Source organism: Vanessa cardui, chromosome 6 (assembly GCF_905220365.1).
Source record: "Vanessa cardui chromosome 6, ilVanCard2.1, whole genome shotgun sequence".
In the NCBI taxonomy this organism is placed as follows: Eukaryota; Metazoa; Arthropoda; class Insecta; order Lepidoptera; family Nymphalidae; genus Vanessa; species Vanessa cardui.
The window spans coordinates 3,731-23,798 of NC_061128.1; the positions used below are offsets into that span (position 1 = coordinate 3,731).

Consider the following 20,068-nt stretch of genomic DNA (forward strand, 5'->3'; position numbering starts at 1 on the left):
GGGCCTATGCGGGCCTGCGTGGATATCTCATTAATCTTGAATAAACATGATTATCAGTGGCACCTATTAGTTTTACTGTGAAGCATCCTTAGGATCTAGTGATCTAAGTTGTTCAAATAAAACGGCATACTAGAAGGAGTTGAAAATTACACATACCACATGCGTAAACAATAATATCACAACATTAATTTTATTTTGGATTATCCGTATCGTCCCAACCGAATTTCGACAAGGGCAGCCAGTCAGCAAGCAGCTTTTAATTTTTGACAAAAGCTGTTTCTTCGAAGAGAAACTGTTCGTTTCAGAGCAAGCATCATGTTTTATGTTTTTATGACACTATGCTGCCTTCCGCTTCTTGTTTCAAATAAAAAAGTTCTTGTGACAGTTAATCTTTGTTTCAAACATTGACGTTTTAAATAATGGCATGCGCTTGTTGCTGCTAACGACATAGCGGCGCTCTGCTACAGAATTCTAAGGACGTACCTATGTACAAACGTTCGTCAAAGTGCCGTCGTATTTGGACGTCAAAAGCAGGACGCCACTTTAAATGCAAATCGCAAGTAAATGCAAATGATATTATTATAATATGTCATATTCTAAACAACAACAAAAACGAAACATTCTGAAACGGTTTTTAATCAAACTACTCAAATCGCTTCTTTGTCTTAATTGTCGAGGCGCGTGCCCGTGACTGACACCGGCTCCAAAAATAACAATAATACTAACTACATTATATAAACAACAACAACAAAAATAGTCAAATATTTTTCATTTCATTTTACTTAGGACAGCTCTAATGAATAATAATAAAGCCGTAAAGTTATTCAACAAGGAAGAGCCCTCAACTTTAACCTGCATAGGTCGGATGAACGATGAATAAACTCACACAAGTCGTACAAACGTGCAAAAGCATTTATTTTTATTTAAAAAAAAATTACAATGTTTTCTTATTCCTAGGCGAAACATAACATTGAGTTAGTGAGTTCCTTCGTGAATTATTGAGTTAAAGTTTACTTAAACCATTACATTTTATTGATTTCTACAATGTGCATATGAAAACGATATACTTTAGTATTGACAGTGAAGATTTTTATTAATGTATTGAATATAATTTTAAGTAGGAGATAATTATTGAATAGTACCGTAAATATTTCTCAAAACGTATATCTTTTACAGAAATTAGATAGAAAAAAAAACCTTTATACAAAGCCTCAAAGTGTAACTGTGATATTTCAGTCAGAGAATAACATTATCTCATACATATTTAAAATTCTACTGATGACTCTTCGGCACATACGAACACAGAAATACCCGGCCGCCTCTTTCGAGGAGGAAACACTTCCCGCTGTCGTCCTCGAAGTGCAGGGAGCGCACGTCGCCGTCCTGGCCGACCGTCACGACGACGCGACTGGGCGGCGCCACGGTCCGGTTGGCGCGCTGCACGTGCGCCTCCAGCGGCGTCGTGGGGTGCTTCAGGATGTGGTAGGCAGCGGACACGGGGCTGCCGAACCGCACCGTGGTGTTCCTAATGGCCGTCACAAGAGCGTCGTCCGACAGGCCGTCGGCGAGTGTGACGACTCCGGTCATGTTATTATCCGTTACAATTTTTAAAGTATCCCTGAACTTCTTTATTAACGTCTGTCCGTCTTTGAATACCTTTGCACTGGCTTCTTTTCCTGAAATACGAATGTGATGAGTCTTAAGTTAGGTTTAAATTTATTGGTTGGTTTTGCTCTGAAATGTAATCAAACTAATATTATAAATGTTCCTTCTCTCTCTATGTCGATTTCAATGAAATTTGATGGGGCTCTTCCCATCAAATTTCGATCGAGTAAGAACATGAAGTTTTATATTTTTCGGTCTGGAGATAGACAGGCGTGGTGCAGTTTCGGCTTGTATTAAGTATTTCTGTACTTAATACCGTGCCAATGTAATTTGTTTACCAAAAACTTTTAAAGTTGTACTAATACCTGGTGATTTCAATTCTTATGCACGCCCGTGACGGAGTTTTTTAGTTAAGTGGTAGTAATGTATCAATGACAACTAAGTGACACAAGTTCTAAAAAAACAAAATCTAATAAAGAAGACGAATAAAAATATCTTGGAACATATCTGCAGCAATTTTAGATAGTACTGCTAGATTTCTTTGTGAAAGCAAATGCTGATGGCTTTCAACTATCATAACTGTATTTTTTCTTTCTTCTATCTATTAACAAAACTACTTTAACAAAGAAGAGCTTTTAAATCTTCTTGTAGGTTCTAAAATAATTATTAACTTTTAGGAATGTAACGAAATAGTACTAATCTAGTATTTAATTTATAATGATGCTTACTCGTCCAAACCGAAAGTTTTGTGTTGCGAGGTGGAATTATCAGTTTCTTTTTTATCTGATCATTTATCAAAAGCATCTCATCTTCGACACAAGTAATAGCAAATTCAGAATAAGCTACCAATTCACTGATATTTTTTGGTTGCATTTCGCGAACAAATTTCATCATATCATCCATATAGATATCCACCTTATACCGGTCCACTTCACTAACAAATGTATAAAGTCTGTCTTTTTCGTGACTTAATAAATCGGCTTGAACTATTCTTCGTAAAGCTGGATACTTTTCAACGTACTTTTCAGTGAGTTTAATGCTCTCATTTCTTTGGCAACAGAAACGTAATCTGTGATCGCGTACACATATTCGCATCAATTCAGAAGGTAGTTGGGAACTGGATACATGAGGAGATAGGCGACTGATCATTTCAAAGACTTTAAGTCTATCTTCTTTAGGTATAGTATTAAGTTTATAAATGCTAACTTCAAGCTGATTGTTCAAGAATATCACAGCGCGCCCACTATTAAAAACCTTTGTTACTGGGCAAATTGTAAACATGCCTTGAGCCTGAAGATTCAGCAGGACAGGGACGGATGATGACCATTGACGGCTAGCTGCAACATCTATCTGACTCAAATGTTCACCGAGGAATCGCATCATGGGAGGTGACAGTTTCGGTAATTGATCAATTTTAATCGGCGGAGCTCTTCCCAATATGATATGACCTTCTCTAAGTATAGCGTGTGTTCCACTAGGAGCATTAGTTTGAGTTGATTTTTGCCACATATTTAGAACTAGTTCAATAGTTTCACTTGGAGTCCACCCATTATGATTCGATATTCGGTTTAAACCGGTTATTAAATGAATGTCGTCCCTTACATAATTTCGTATACTGTTAAAAGCCTCTACCTGTTCTGGACTGAGCGTGGCAATAGTGTCGTAGTATTTCATGCCATCAATTAATATCTGAGAGTATTCTTTGGCTGATATATTAGAGGCCATTGCTGCATGAAATTTTTTTAAAAGCTGACCATCATTTTGTACTCGATTTCTTATAGCAGCCAATTCAGCTGCTTGCTCTGGACTTAAATCTTTACTGATATGAGAAAATGCATAATTTTGCGATTCTCTTATGATTGTATTAGCTGTTTTATAGCAAAAAACACCCTTCGTCCAGAATGCAATCGAAGCTCCGTGCATAAGTATATCAACAGCAGATAAGTCTTTATGGTTGTTAATCATAAAAATAGTTGTATTCAGAATCGCAATACCACTTACAGCTACATTTGTTCCATTAGCTATGTCAGCAACCATTCGGAGAGCATCGGATATATTTCGGCCCCGCGCAGCTAAGGATGTTAGTCGCATTGATGCTCCCATAGCACCAAAACTTGTTAAATTGGCTGCGATGCCCAACCATAGCATTCGCGACTCAGAATTTGTAAACGGATTAATATTTTCTCCGTGTACTGCTTTCTCCGCTAATTGGTACCCAGCTCTCGTAGTACCATACCCCGCTGTTACCAACGCGGTCCCAACTAAAGGAGCTGCCAAACCACCCGTTACAAACAATAGAGCTACACTGGATCCCAGTCCCGCAACTGCAGCAACTGTATCTAGACCTCTAGCGGTCTTAGCTTCTATCCTTGAACAAGGGGTGCTAGCAACGTATACATTAGCTCTCTTACTTCCCGAAAGGGGTGCCAATATTAGTTTATACGGATAAGCCATTTCGCCAGGGGGTAATTTATTAAATTCAAACCAATCGGAAAATGACCCATAGCATCTCCCGACATTGTCAATATAGTAATTTTTTGAATCTTTATATCTCTTTACTCTAAACAAAGGAACTTCATATAATTTACTTTCATGATATAATTCAATAGGTAGTACCGTTACAAAATTTTTATCGTCTCCGCCACAACAAGATCGAATTTGGTCAGCGACTACATCAATGGCTTCACGAGCTTTGCCTTCGTAAAAAACCAAGTCACCTCTTAATGCTTTTTCTAATTCACTTTCTGTCCACGTTTCTGGGTCGCTTGTGGGTAAGCCCATAGCTATCCCTATAGTATTCAATAAATCTGGACCACCAATAAGTTGAGGCACGTCACCTTGACAGTCGCCCCCTCGGTGTAAATATTTGGTAATATTGTCAACGGCCTTGCCCTGCCACTCACTCGATTTAACTTCCATTGTTAGTAAATTTATAGTAAAATATTTAAAACGAATAAGAACAATTTCTTCCTTAGCCAACTACAAAAGTAAGTTCATCTCAATACCACCACCAATGACGTTTAGGAGTACTAGATTGCTTTTCATTGGAACCGAAATCAGGACGATGACCTGTATTTCTCCACACTCTTAAACATCTGTCAAATTCGTCTACCTCCCCTGACTCCTCTAGATCTTGTAGTATTTTATTGAAACCAGGATCCACATTTACGAATCCTCTCAACAAAACTTCTATTCCTGATCGAATTTTGCATATATCTCCTGCGGATCCAACCAGGTCTAAGTCGATCCTAAGATTGGGATATATGTTTATAAAAGTTTGAAGCCACTCTTGATTTTTTGTTATATTAATTACAACTTCATCCACCTCAATCCCTTTTTTTTTTATTAAAGAGTAATCCCATTTGACGGAGTTTCCCAAATTATAAAATTCGTAGAAAATATCTTCGCCTAAGCTAAACCACTCCGTTATTTGTCTTCCTCTTATATCTTTTGGCTTTTTTTCAAATTGTTTTAGTCTTTCAACCGCCTTCTTTAAATGTTGCATATACATATCCGATTCAGTTATCTGAAACAAAAAGAGTGAAGAGTGGTTACTAAAGAACATACGATTAAGATATTAAAACTATTAACTTCAACCTAATAACTTTGGTCTTCGCGATGTATATTATCATAAACATGGCAAAATAAATAATATTTTCGTATCACTTTAACCTAATTTACAATATTAACTACTATTATTATTGTATATACTAATTGGCTCTCAGTAAGCCCGCTTAGAATTGATATAAAAATCAAATCAATATTAGAAGAATTGTATTGATATTATTCGAAGATTGATATCAATCTAGACAGTCTGTAGTGTACCAAAGGCAGAGGTAGACGTTCAGTCCTAGTATTCATTATCTGTGAAGTCTGAAAGAATCATTTGCGATTTTACAGACATATACATCTTATTTCTATACAAACTAGAATACGTCTCATCTTCGTACAGGTAGAATAAGGGTATACATAATATAATTTTTATCGTTTGCGTTTAAGGACAAACATACAAATATGTAATAAACAAGTTAAATAAATTGCTGCCCAGTACGAACATACAATATATTATTACTAACGGACCCGCCTTGTATTTGCTCAGGTGCAATTTATTAATGAAGAAAAATAAAATGATAAGAGGGCTTATAGTGAAAATATTGAATGGGTATATTTTTTATAAATTTTTATTTATTTTTTTAGAATAATTTCACAAATGAGCAATTATGTTACTGTAATAATATATTAAAATATTAAAATGTATCCGCTACTGCTACGACTCCAAATATAGCAATAATTATAACTACATTATATAATTGTAAATCGACTTTTAAGTAGTCTAATACTTGTCATTTCATTTTACTTAGGAGGACTCTAAAAAATACGTTGAATACGCAATTATTTTTATTACTTTTTAGTGCATTGTTTGTTTTAAAATAGTGTTTTGTTTGAAGTCGGTTTTTCTTTTTGATAAAATTTTATATATTTTTTGATTTTAAGTGAAGCTGATGTAGACTAACTATTTTTTCTTAATATGGATAGATTAAGCGTTCCATTTATAACAATCAGAAACTACTTCGAGGACAATTTCAAAGGACACTAGCGAATAAAGCAAAAATAGACTTTCGAAAATGCGGCTTTAATACATCATGCGGCATAAAATACAAGGATCCCTCGAAAGAGCTGTAAGCGACCTCGACAAAAAAACTTTGAAAAAGAGCTAATACATGTCGTTCATCATATGACATCACATCACACACACAAAATTTGATTAAAGATAGTAAGAAATTCTACCCCATATCGCACCCTAACCGTGAGCCGTATAGGAGTTCCATCACTACATAGTATAAAACAAAGTCGCTTTCTCTGTCCCTATATCTTTAAAACTACGCAACGGATTTTGATGCGGTTTTTTTTAATAGATAGTGTAATTCAAGGGGAAGGTTTGTGTATATAATAAATGAACAATATAGTAAAGAAACACTGACAATTTTAGAAGTTTGCAATGTGATGTCGTAAATAAACAAATTCTTTAGTATATTTAGTATCAGTATTGCACCCGTGAGAAGTCGGGGCGGGTCGCTAGTTGATTATAATATTCGATTATGACAATTACATGAACATAACCACGTTCCGGAAGGTGATTCAAATATCCAAGTAACCCTTTATGGGTTACTTGGATTAAAAGATTCGACCGAGTATTGCTAACGTGCTCCTCAGAATTGTTCCGTTCCCTCCCGTTCCCTTAATTTGTCATGGATCCTATGCTCAGTAAAGTAAAGTAACAGCCAGTACATTTCCCACTGCTGAGATAAGGCCTCCTCTTCCATTAACATATTGGGTTTGGAACATATTTCACCACGCTGTTCCAATGCGGGTTGGTGGAATGCACATGTGGCAGAATTTCGATGAAATTAGACACATGCAGGTTTCCTCACGATGTTTTCCTTCACCGCCAAGCACGAGATGAATTATAAACACAAATTAAGCACATGAATCAGCGGTGCTTGAATGGGTTTGAACCCGCAACCATCGGTTAAGATGCACGCGTTCTAACCACTGGGCCATCTCAGAACCTTACCAAACTTTCACCAAACTACCTTCAAAGTATATCCTTTATAATTAAAAAAAGAATCATCAAAATTGTGCTAACCAATTTTGAGTTATTCACCTATTTATCGTGCACATACATAATGCAAATTTAAGACTTACGTCGTTTTCATACGGATACCATCATCGGAAAAAAATAAAATTAAAATGGGACCCCACGGGAAGCACTACCTTTCAAACAAAAAAAAAAATTATCAATATCGGTCCACCCAGTAAAAAGTTATGAGGTAACAAACATAAAAAAAAGAAAAAAAAATACAGACGAATTGATAACCTCCTCCTTTTTGAAGTCGGTTGAAAACTGTTTTATTGTTACAGCCAGTTTTCCGAACGCCCGTTTCGCGAAAACTACTTTTTTCATTAGGTACACAGATGCCCAAGGAATAACATAGTTATCAACGAGCAACGAGTATAATGCGTGAAGCTGAGAAGAAAAACATATCGTGGCGGACATATTTACCCTCATAGTTTAAGTATTAGCTATGGATACAATCTGTACAAATGATATATACAAATCAAGCTCATCTATAATTGTCATTACTTAATTAGAAGTAGTATTTATTAAAAAAACGCAACAAAATCCGTTGCGTAATTTTAAAGACGTATGCATACATAGGGACAGACTGCAGACAGATAGCGGGAACCACTTATTTTATACTGTGTAATGAAAATAATGTATTATTTTAATTTTAAGTATCGGTAAAGAACGTTCGTTTACTACATGCATATATGTATAATTGTATTTAACTAACATGACATGACATAACATATTTTTAAATGTTGAAAAAGAGTAACTACTGAATAAGAAACTTTTGTTTTATCGTCAATCGCGCAATGGCTTATTTTATTTATTTTTTTTATTTGTTATTTAAATCAGGCAACAGGGTCCCATAGAAATATAACCACATAATATACATTATCTTAAAAATATACTAATACATATTCACTTAAAAATACTATTACATAACAATATACAACATAATCATATAATATACTAATACATACATATTTTCCTAAACTTATAACTACACTACACTACACTACACTATCATGTGCTGTTGCGCGTGGTGCAGGGTATCCTGCCACGAAATCTACGAAACACCACACCCGTTGGCCAAAAACTCTGCTGCATGAAGGTCGCTAGATGTTGAGTCGGAACGCGCACCACAAATGAATTAAAATTCACGTTGTAACGCGATTCCAACTTCACGACCCTCAATATCCACGTCGTTTTCATGCGAATATAATCCACAATCTCCTCTGCCTTTGTGGAGTAACGTAGATGGGACAGGTACAGCTGTGTTGTTGGAACAGCTGTCCGCAACGAAGTTCCTGCATCCGACGGCTGTGCGCTCCCGCACTGGTTGCGGCTCGACGGCTTCTTCTTCTTCTCAACTTTGACGAAGCCATCTGCATCTACCCGGTTTGTTTTCAAACCCGGTTGTCTCAGATCCTCGTGGGTTTGGACTATTTGGATCTGTTTTCCCTCTTTCTGTGTCTTACTCTGCAATGCAGCAGGTTTAGCAGGTACAGCAGCGTAAGCACTTTTGGGAATCGGGCTTATTATGGCCTAGCGATGTAAAAAGACGCAGGATCGTTCCTGACCACTTGGGACCACTTGTCGTTCCCACTCCTAAAACAAGTGATCTTAAAAGACATATTAGTAATTTCATTATTAAATAAGGCCATTACTACTAATTGTTAAAAAAAATGGCATATTAGGATTTATGTTTCATGAGGTAGGGCAATACGCCACTAAGAACACAATTATTGAAGACTAGCTTTTGCCCACGACTTCGTCCGCGCAGATTTCGGATTTGTAACAGGATTGCGTATCTCAAAAGAAAATCAAAATAACCCATAAAGATACAAAATCAAAAATATATATATATATAAGTAAGAAGATGATTCTGGTTTGATTTTTTACACCTTGTGTCCGAAACCCCGTAATATCTTAGGGAACCCCATTTTTTCCAAAATAAAATTCATGTTACTCGTGAATTATGTATCTTTCAAATAGAGAAAGTTTTTTTTTATTACAAACAAACAAACAAAGTCTTCCTCCAAGTACGGTGCGATAACATCGATTATTAAATTGACTACCTTAACAGAGATCCCCCAGAGATCAAGCGTTTGCTTAATTAATTGAATTGAAGTAACTGACACTCGATTTTGTCAAGTAGGAACATGGTGCCGGCGTTTTATTTAAAATAAATCGAATATAATTCAGCAATATACAGTTCCTAGTACCATAATAACGTTAAATCACGTTTCTAAGAAGTATTTCATAAATAAAAGTTTCTCAAAGATAGCTATTAAAAACTTACCAAAATCCTTTACTTTTATCACCCTTTTAAGATATTACATGTTTTGAGACTGGAACGTAACTTACAATTACTAACTTCTTGCTTTAAATTTATTCAGACTTCCACACTTAGTACGCTACAGAACAAATTATCGCCAATAATCTTAAAGATAAGCGAGTAACAAAACGTATGCACACATAAATAGACTGGAACATGATAAGTCCAGTTTTAAGTGGTTATGTTTAATATTCCTTATCGTTACAATAACTTGCCAAGTATCCTGTCTTAGAAAAAGTCCTTAAACAGTTACAACATATTACAGATTACACAGATACGTGATATTGTTAAGCCCATGCAGTAATTTATTGATAACTAGCTGTAATATTTACTTTATTAGCATTAAAATTTCATAACATCTGTGTATTCAATTATTTTAAAAGAATTTCTTAATAACAACAATCGCAATCAGAAACATTGAACTAATGTTTAAGGCGTTACTTAGTGCCGAAATATTTTAACTATTTCAGATTATCTTAATATGCAGTTAATTTGCGTTCCGTAATGCCAACTTAACTTCCTTTTCTTTTTCTAGCATATTCAGAGCAAAATATATTTTGGTTTTGAAGCGACACTAATTTTATGACTGATACTACTAATTTTACATTTTTAATACGAAAAAGAGGCCGCAATTACCGTATTTTGCCATATAATGACTATCATATTTTTTCAATGAATTAAAATAAAATTAATTATAAAAAAGAGCGCGCACTTAAACAACAACAACAAATTGGAATATTAAGTGAAAAATAGTCATAATTTACTTCATAAATGCATAACGAGTCAACGTGACGATCCAATCGCCAACTAGTCTAACGACTTCAGTATCCATTATTTACATTACGAATCATGTCCATTGAGTTACATACATCAACAAACCTTGATCAAAAGTTTGATCCGACTGTATAAATATAGAACATCTGCTGCTTAAATGAATCACGTTATTATCTCCTTAACAAGTAGATAATATTTAAGATCGTGTGACATGCGAAAAACTATCGATAATTATAATAGCATAATTATTATATCAAATGTTTTTTATTACAGACAGGAAAAAACGTCATCATAAGTACTAATCGTGTTCCCGTTGACGCATACTAAAACATTTATTTGTTGATAACAAGCATCAAACCTATTATTAGCTACAATGTAAAATTATACAAAACGAATGCTTTACCTTTAAAATATACAGCACACTTCATACCTTGATGTCAGTTTTGTTTAAAATTATGACTTTCAAAGTTATTATAATATAACTACAATCTTCGCAAAACAAACAATTCAAAGTGAACCAATTTTGTTTAAAATATCGTTAGGAGTGCCTGACCGGTGTGGTGAGTAACTAGTAGCAGTGTTGCCGCTCTTTAATAAGTTCTCTAGACGACTATCAAAATAAGTAAGCTATATAGTAGATAAAATGTAATGAAACTAGAAACATTGTGCTGAAATATCTTTTATTGAAAAGGTTTTAACCAAAATTTCTCGTACCTATTCAGTACAATAATTTTGTAAATATCGCTTTTTTATTTATTGTTGTTATTGCAGCATTGTTATATTCCATTTCCAAACTCTCATAATCATTAACACCTCTTGACGGACACGCAACGAATATGACGATAAATAAAGAACGAATAATAGGATGTTAGTAAAAAAATGAACGACAATCATAGATCCCGATATGACGATTATGTCTGGAAATCCCCCGGTCGGTATATCACAAATTAGACTAACAACAAAGTTTTCGATTCAGTGTAACTTAAATTAGAATTATTATTTTTTCTTTCAATCTGTATAATTACGTAAAATGTAACTAGCTTTAAAGTAAAGTAAAGTAACAGCCTGTAAATTTCCCACTTCTGGGCTAATGGCCTCCTCTCCCATTAAGGAGAGGGTTTGGAACATATGTATTCCACCACGCTGTTGCAACGCGGGTTGGTGGAATGCACATGTGGCAGAATTTCGATGAAATTAGACACATGCAGGTTTCCTCACGATGTTTTCCTTCACCGCCGAGCACGAGATGAAGTATAAACACAAATTTAGCACATATATATATATATATATATATATAGACCAACTTTAAGCATATCCAAATTACTCAGATGAATTAAGATTACATAAAAAATATATCTAAATTATTATATATTTATATTCTAAATTTACCTAAAAACCGGACCGGTCGCTCGACTTCACACATTATGCTCACAATAGGCTATTTGACTGGTTTTTAAAATCCATTTTATATTATTTAGTAGATGTTAAGGAACCCAGTAAAGTTGATTTTTTTATTTCTAGTACATATTTGCCGAAAAATATCATATTAAAAATTCCATATTTAAATAACGCGCGAAAACGCTACTTGGACAATATGGCGCTGCAATGGGGTCGGTGACGTCACTTTGCTGTATTTTAATCTGTGGTACATACATATAGTAGAAAAGCAAGGTTTACAAGAACGTGACTTCATTATAAGCTCGGCCAATCAGGAGCGTTTTGTGTCGCGTGACAAACGTTTGAAAGTTTGCATTTTTATTTATCGATTTTTGAATAAATTAAGTATTATTTTCAAGTTTCGTTAGTAAATAACCATTTTTAAACTCATAATATAGTGTATATTACAATGATTAACAATTTATTTTTCGCATTATCAAATAGCCTATTCAAACGTAAACCTACAACAAATTACAAGCGAAAGATCATCATATGGGATTAATAAATTACTATATTTCTATTAAATATTGAAATCTTTATTTATCTGTATATACAAAACTATAATACTATATTGCCAAAGGAATAATATGGTTTATTAACTTTATTTCTAAACATCCACAGATTAAAAATAATATTTAATGGAAATTGTCAATAAGGACAGTTGACAAACTAAAGGCAACGTCAAACTGACATAAATAAGTCTCAAGACTCAAACAATTAAGTTTGAAATTTTTAATACCAACTTCATTATTCTGTTTTTCTCGTATAGAATCTTGCGAAATACTTAGAAGCTAGAAGATTTACCCAAAAAATAGAGTATCTATGTTGAAATTAATCTTTATTGGAAGAAATAAAAAACGAAACCCTCGTTTGAACTTTATTTATTATTTAAGTGTGAGTTAGTCGCATGGTCATTTTGCCGCCGAAATTTGACTAGTAAAATAAATTTTAAGCTCCCTACCTGCGTCTCACTATCCATTCTTGACGAGGCGTTTGTATTTTCAATCAATATAAGTAATATTAAAAGGCAAAACACATAGCGAATCTATTAACAATGAGTATGTATAAACTTCCCGAATCTAAAGGAAACGGGATTTCGTGAATTACAAAGTTACAAAAGAAATCGTCTCGAAAGTCGAAACTCTTGGTCATGTCACAATTACACCACGTGACCAAACATGACAGTGACGAAGTGGCAGTCTTGGTTATAAACTATGACATTAGCTATTTGACATTAGTTTTAATGAACTTCTGTGTTTCCATATTTATATTATTTTTTTTCTCGTCTCAGCAGAAGCGGTACCATAATGTTACATTGAAGTTTTATTACAGCTTTCAAAGAAAGAGAAAAGGAGAACGAGACGGAAACCAAAATCGCTGTAACTGCAATTATTACTTTTGGCGAGTTAATAATTTGCTAATTACACTGAAATTAGACATATGTCTAAAAAACTGTATAATACTGGTTTCGCACAAGTGCGTTGAGCATATTCATTACAAACACACACAGATTTACAACTTTTATAATAGGCTATTTGACAGGTTCTTAAAATCAATTTTATATTATTTAGAAGAGGTTAAGGAACCCAGCAAAAGTTGATTTTTTTATTTCTAGTACATATTTGCCGAAAAATATCATATTAAAAATTCCATATTTAAGTAACGCGCGAAAACGCTACTTGGACAATATGGCTCTGCAAAGGGGGCGGTGACGTCACTTTGCTGTAATTTAATCTGTGGTACATATAGTAGAAAAGCAAGGTTTACAAGAAAGTGACTTCATCATAAGCCCGGCCAATCAGGAGCGTTTTGTGTCACGTGACAAACGTTTGTGAAAATGAATTTTTATTTATTGATTTTTGAATAAATAAAGTATTATTTTCAAGTTTCATTAGTAAATAACCATTTTTAAACTCATATAGTGATTACTATAATTCACAATTTATTTTTCGCATTGTCAAATAGCCTATAGAGACCATTTTGTAGATTAGATTAGATTCGTACTTAGAACTGCTAAGATTTTACAAATGGTTTTATAATTACCTGTTTCAATCTAATGTTATAATTTGTTCAGTAATTATTGTGACTCATATGTAATTTTATTCCTTTATAATTGACAATAAATGCAATAGAAAGTAATACAATAAAAATTTAATAAATAATGAAATTACATCACGATCAGTACTGTGATGATACACGTAGACGCAATTACTTCGTGTGTCCTAACATAACAACACGTTAAAAATGATAAAAAACGAAAACCGGCGAATGGAATGAGCGCTCTCAAGTCATCTATGGAGTAGCGGGGACACAGGGTACTTAAATAAAATATTGTAAATTGGCGGGGTCGTTTATTGGGGTTCGTATGAGTAATTATTTACAAGGCGAGCAAGCACGCCGCTGTCAGAGCGCGAGTGCGAGTGCCGGCGGGTGGCCGGCGTGGTGCGCGTGGTGCGCGTTGTGCGCGTTGTGCGCGTGGTGCGCGGGGAGCGCGTGGTGCGCGGGGAGCGCGGGGCCCGGCGGCGGGTCGGGCTCGTCGAGGTCGAGTGCGGCGTCGATCATGGTGGTGTCGTGCAGCAGGCGCAGGCGCGAGGCGCTGAGCGCGCCGCCGCCCGCCACCGCGCCGCCGCCCGCGCCCACGCACACCTCTGCAACGACACAACATGCACAGCAAACATTAGCGTAGGTTTAGGATGTGAAGGTTCCGCTGAAGTTTCGAGTCGAAAGTGATTATTAAGATCATCACTATTGTAAAAACATAGGAAAGTCTATCTATCATAGTATCGTATAGTACGACACGACTTAGATTTAGCACCGGCAAATAATAAAACCGATTACTGCCGATTAACACAACCAATAGAAATAGCTCCCTATCCCGCCATTCGACGCTATTCGTCTATAGATTCTCCCGCCAGGGACTTGTCAAGTTGACGAATATATAAGGTCATATCATGATATTACAAGTTATTACGTTTTTGTAAAAGTCCTATTCACATAAGAAATAAATTTTGATAATTTGGGATAGCATACTTGATTCGGATGTAATCGGTTTTACGAATATTGCCGATGGTACATCTAAGTTGTGTCGTATTATACATATATGAGTTTAGGAACTCAAATTAATAATAATAAAACAAATTTTACTAGTTCTACACGAATATTAATTTCCGCCCATTTTCTTAATTTTTAAAGCGTTTGAAAACGTATAATTTTTAAAATAATTTTCTGCTTTGTGCACAATCCTAGCTATTATTGACCAATTACTATACTTTCAGAAATAGTGCCACGCTGCGTACCTTCGAGTTGCAGCCCAAGGGGCTGGCACACCTCAGGAAGGTGTCTAAAATCAGCGTCTGGTATGTGAGAGCCCCGAAGACCCCTATCCCCCTAAGCATGATGGTTGTGCATAATTTGGTTAACCTACTTCGTTGAGCAAAAATAAACAAATCCTACAATAGCTACACATTCGGTGCTGCAGCAGATGCCATCCGCAGATGTCGTATTCTTGGCGATTTAATGGCTACCACGCCGAATGGCCGACCGATCATGAAGGCAGATCTGTTCGTTGCTTCCCTTTAACATGTGATCCGAGACAACTGGTATCTTGCCAACGTGACTTCCAGAAATGGAGGATCTTCCCCATTGGACTTTACTGTCTTCTCTTCCGGACGGCTAGCAGGTTAATGTGAATTCCCCTCTGGAATCGTCGACTCGTCAGCGAATGTCTCAATCGGAGTAGGCTGGCGTCATGTGTGGAACTACAGACCACCGAATTGGCTCGGGATGCGGTCCTTCTTTTGTGTCTCGTCGGACACTCCGAACATTGTTTTTCACTCTGCCACCAATGTCTCGCTTCCGATAATATGAAACTATTCATTCCGTACTCTGCAGTATCCATCGGTGGCAATTTCCAGGGTCCCAGGTTTGGTCTTCTTCTGCAAAACGGCCACCGCATCGTTGGCGTGATTTAAATACCCGCGTATTTATAACTCCCTTCAGGTTCTGATCTGGTCTGGTCACAAGCAACTGATAAAACGAACTCGACGGAGGAGGCCCGACACTCACCCTGCAGCGGCACCGGGTCGAGGTCGAGGCTGTGGTTCATGTAGGCGTGGCGCGCCGCCTCGCCGCCCTCGAACAGGTTGCTGTAGCTGCCGCCCAGCGCGCCCGCCGCCTCGCAGCGCGGCGCGGGGGGCCCGGCGGCCGCGGGGGGCCCGGCGGCCGCGGGGGGCCCTGCGGGCGCGGGGGGCACGCACAGCACCTGCGCGAAGCGGGGCGGCAGCTCGTCCCGCGCGTCCGCCGACACCACGCCGCGCCTGTGCGAGTCGACAACGTCAATAAAACGCGTTTGATTTACTTACACTGCTGACACTAGTAGTAGTAGTAATAATTAAAACTTTTGTTTCGGGCCTAACCCATAGATTGTTAGTAAGGCGTTGTATACTTACTACTTTAAAATATAGTAGTCTCTATTAGTACAATTACAGAATTAAACAACAAACAATTACATCTTTACTTTACACATTTAATAATAATAATATGTATTTAATCTGTATTTTACTAATCTTAAAAATTCAATACTAATAATTTTCGATTTAATCGTGGCGACGCCGTATGCAGTGTCGAGTTGGACAGGCTCGTACGACAGCGATCAACGTTAGTCATTCGCCGAGGGTCGCGCACACGCACCGGTCGATGAGGCTGGGCGCCAGCGGGCCGCACAGCACGTGCCAGCAGTTGGCGCACGCGTGGCCGCGCGAGTACGGGTTGGGGTTGGACACGCCGCGCCGCGTCGAGAACGAGCCCTTGATCTGCAACCACACGACTGCCGTCAGCGCCGACCGCCCGCGAGACACGCGACACGAGACATAGACATAGGGGCGGGGCCGGCGCTCACGTCTTCGTTGGTGGTCTGGTCGGTGGAGGCGAGGTAGGTGTGGAAGCCGGCCAGGCCGAGCACCGACCACACGGACAGGAAGCACACGGCCGCCACCACGGCCGACGCGGGGCTCGCCCGCAGCGCGCCCGCCAGCCCCGCGCCGCGCGCCAGCAGCGCCAGGTGCGCCACCGCGCACGCGAACACGAACACCGCCAGGAACGACAGCGACACCACGAACGCGTAGAAGTAGCGGTAGTTGCGCTTGCCCACGCAGTTGCCCACCCACGGGCAGTGGTGGTCGAAGCGGTCGACGCAGTTGTCGCACAGCGAGCAGTGCGAGGCGCGCGGCGGCCGGAACATCTTGCACGTGAAGCAGTACTTGAGCTTGACGGGCCGGCCGCGCACCAGCACCTCGCGCGCGCGCGGCGGCGGCCGGCCCGCGCCGCCCGCGTCCGCCGCCTCCAGCGCGCCCAGCGCCGCCGCCTCGGCCGCCGCCGCGCGCGGGATGATGCCGGGGTCCGACAGCGCCGTGCGCAGCAGCGCCGCCAGCGTGCTGGCGCACAGCGCCGCGCCCGCCGCCGGCACCGCGGCCGACACGCGCGCCGCCAGGAACGGGCAGTCGAACGCGAAGTGCAGCGCGCACGTGCCGCAGATGAGCGCCAGCGTCAGCGCGAACACGCCGGGGTGCGGCGCCGTCATCAGCCGCCCGTCGCACCAGAAGCGGTTGCGCCCCGCGAACACCTCCCACTTGCGCGTCTCGCGCCGCGACGCCATCGCCGCATCACCGCGCCCCGCCGCCTCGCCGTGCTGCCGGCCCGCGCCGGCGGATCGCGGTCCACGGGTGAGGGCTGCAAGTGGCAGTTACAAATTCCCAGTATGTATTTACAAGCCGTTTATGTTGTCTATAAATTGTACGGAGTCAAATGCAAGAGCAAGCAATATAACGGTCGTGACAGCCTTGGCGGTCGATATCCCCTTTATTTATTTTTGTACAATAGGAACACAGGTTCACTTGTTTACACCCTGTACCCTGTACGAGGTAGCTTGACTTGACTTGACTTCCATCGAGTTTAAGATAATATTCATAACATTCGTTTTTTTTAGTTTGTTTAGATTTTTAGGCATTACTATAGACTCAAAACTCCAGATAAATTCTTATTTATCAATTGCATTTAATAATGTAACTGATAGTTGGAAAAGAGTTACAACTGAGTTTCTACTTGGTGGAATTTACATCCTGAACTGATCTGGTGGTAGATAGCTTTAAATTAATTAAATAAAATATGTACAACCAATAACATATGATGTAATACATAGATAGGATAAAGACTGGTTTAGAATAAAGGGTTGTAAGTTTTTTTAGGAAATTTTACTCTGACAGAGCTATGTAATTAATACAACTATTAATGTTCATCAGTTAAACCTGGCTAAGAGCTAAACCTACTAAAAGGTATGTTCATTGCTGTGTGGGCTGACTGTTCATAAGAAAAGGAATGATAAAGTTATGAAATTCATTAATTTCATTCAATACATTCACTGCTTGTGGCTGTTACAGCCAATGACAAGTATAACTTTTGGGCACTTGTTGCACAGCTGAAGTTATCCAATGTTAGGGGTAGTAATCGCTAGTTCTGAAAAAACATCTATGCCCAACGAGAGTGACTACACCACAGTTACACTATTCTCATAAGCCATTGATAATAATCTAAATTGTTCCCTTGATTATCTGAATAGCTTTACTCTTTACTCTTTGATTACTCTTTATCACATCATGTATATGAAATGATTTCTGATAATTAAGCTGTTATCTTAAATACACTGAGTTAAAATATGTTTTAATAAGATGACTTGCATCCTAATTTGTTTTTGTGTACTTACTTATGGCATTAATACTACGGCATCATGTGTCTCATTCTTCCCGTACTGAACTTATACTTCAGTTAAATCATCATCAATTGATGTAGTTAATAAGCACTTACTAAACATGCTTTTTTATTTATTTTATCCATTTTGATTCCAATTATGATTTAATAGTAGAGTAATGTTCTCACAACAAACTAAACCTAACAGTTCTTAGTCAGTTTCTACTAATCTAGGTTTTAAGTTAAGTTTTGTAATATGTAAACATTATTTTACACACATGTAATACACATTTTTACTTCAAATGAAATTAAACCCACATTTTACAAGTTTTCATCTATGCTGTCTGTTATTTGATAATTTAAATATATTTCAATTTTGCCACATCATTATCACTTATACTGAGATTATATTCACTGTAGATTAAAATAAAATAAAACTATGAATCACAGTAATAGAATAAATATTCAACGGAATATTTAATAATTGTTGAATATTAGTTTTATTTATTTTATACAACATAAATAAATTATGAGTTTTATAAACACAGATTTTAAAAAATTAAAGTACAATATTATCTTTTTTCTATCATCGGCGGTGTTATCTTATAGTTAAGATAACAGGCACCAATTTGATCTGATGTTAGCCACATATCAGTAAGGTTAATGCTATTCCATTTCTAAAATGATTTTAGATGCAAGAAGTTAAGATGTCACACAACATAATTGGGCCAATATCAATCGGGATGATGAGGCGCGGGCGCAGTTGTGCCCCTCCTCAGACTCAAATGATCCACAATTATACACACTAGATATATACATACCCAAAAGTAACTCGGATTCAGCTGATAAAAAGTTTCGTGTTAAATTCCATGTAGAAAACTTCTACAATAAAAATATTTGCACAAACTTTCGTTTATTTCTCTTATGAAGATAAACAACAAAAAATTTATTTTGTTTTGAGAAACACGTTACTAGTTGAAGCTTTTAATCTTATTTAGAATCCTAAGTTAACTAAAAATATTGTTACAAAATATTATAAAGTTACAAAAAAACTTTCTCTGCTATATTTGACAATAGACTCAATCTCAATTGACATCATTTCGAACCACAGGCAATTTTATATTTATCAACCGTTCAATGACAATTATCTTGACTAATTTTTGGGAGCGCGTTGCACATGACTAAAAGTCAATGATAAATTATATTTAACTATTTTACAAAAAAAAATATTGAAGCTTTTGAGATAAAATAAAACGATATAAAATTCAATGACCGCCGCCCGATTTGATCTTACGACATGTAAAGTATTATTGAAAGAAAAACAATACAATAATAAATACCCAACAATTTTGTAAGTTGATAATTATTTATCTTCAATTAATATTCATCTATACCAATAGATCTAATATTTATGCTTGAAACGAATATTTAGCTTTTTAAATTGAAATTAATGTGCGATTAAGCGACATTTTGACCAAATAAATTCATACAAAAGAAAAATTATTCGGAATACATTCTGTTGTGTTAATGAGAAAATAACTGTA

At 37.4% G+C, this 20,068-nt stretch overlaps 2 protein-coding genes across 5 annotated transcripts; both read right to left on the reverse strand.

Annotated features, from left to right (window-relative positions):
• Positions 1-891: 891 nt before the first annotated feature.
• Positions 892-12,922, reverse strand: LOC124530329. 3 transcript variants are annotated; one of them, XM_047104462.1, is made up of 3 exons: positions 12,745-12,922; positions 2,334-5,131; positions 892-1,676 (listed from the first exon to the last, which is right to left on the reverse strand). In XM_047104462.1, the coding sequence occupies exons 2-3, from the start codon at positions 4,522-4,524 to the stop codon at positions 1,273-1,275; spliced, it is 2,595 nt and encodes an 864-aa protein (XP_046960418.1). In that variant the 5' UTR covers positions 4,525-5,131; positions 12,745-12,922; the 3' UTR covers positions 892-1,272. The 3 variants fall into 3 exon arrangements, with proteins under 3 accessions (XP_046960418.1, XP_046960417.1, XP_046960416.1); XM_047104461.1 differs by lacking the exon at positions 12,745-12,922 and adding an exon at positions 10,750-10,902; XM_047104460.1 differs by lacking the exon at positions 12,745-12,922 and adding an exon at positions 9,537-9,774.
• A 1,197-nt stretch (positions 12,923-14,119) lies between these two features.
• On the reverse strand, positions 14,120-19,694 carry LOC124530302 (palmitoyltransferase ZDHHC18). 2 transcript variants are annotated; one of them, XM_047104410.1, is made up of 5 exons: positions 19,346-19,694; positions 16,681-17,510; positions 16,473-16,594; positions 15,849-16,099; positions 14,120-14,431 (listed from the first exon to the last, which is right to left on the reverse strand). In XM_047104410.1, exons 2-5 carry the CDS (start codon positions 17,434-17,436, stop codon positions 14,187-14,189), a joined length of 1,374 nt encoding a protein of 457 aa, XP_046960366.1. In that variant the 5' UTR covers positions 17,437-17,510; positions 19,346-19,694; the 3' UTR covers positions 14,120-14,186. The 2 variants fall into 2 exon arrangements, with proteins under 2 accessions (XP_046960366.1, XP_046960367.1); XM_047104411.1 differs by lacking the exon at positions 19,346-19,694 and adding an exon at positions 18,541-19,338.
• Between the last annotated feature and the right edge of the window lie 374 nt (positions 19,695-20,068).

Bases quoted from the DNA above. Each gene is read 5' to 3' on its own strand.
- LOC124530302 (XM_047104410.1), bottom strand. From the start codon at position 17,436: ATGGCGTCGCGGCGCGAGACGCGCAAGTGGGAGGTGTTCGCGGGGCGC. The intron at 16,100-16,472 runs GTGCGTGTGCGC...CGACTCGCACAG, and splicing joins GCGCCCAGCCTCATCGACCG to GCGCGGCGTGGTGTCGGCGG. The intron at 14,432-15,848 runs GTGAGTGTCGGG...GTGTCGTTGCAG, and splicing joins CGACCCGGTGCCGCTGCAGG to AGGTGTGCGTGGGCGCGGGC.
- LOC124530329 (XM_047104462.1), bottom strand. From the start codon at position 4,524: ATGGAAGTTAAATCGAGTGAGTGGCAGGGCAAGGCCGTTGACAATATT. The intron at 1,677-2,333 runs GTAAGCATCATT...TTCGTATTTCAG, and splicing joins AAAACTTTCGGTTTGGACGA to GAAAAGAAGCCAGTGCAAAG.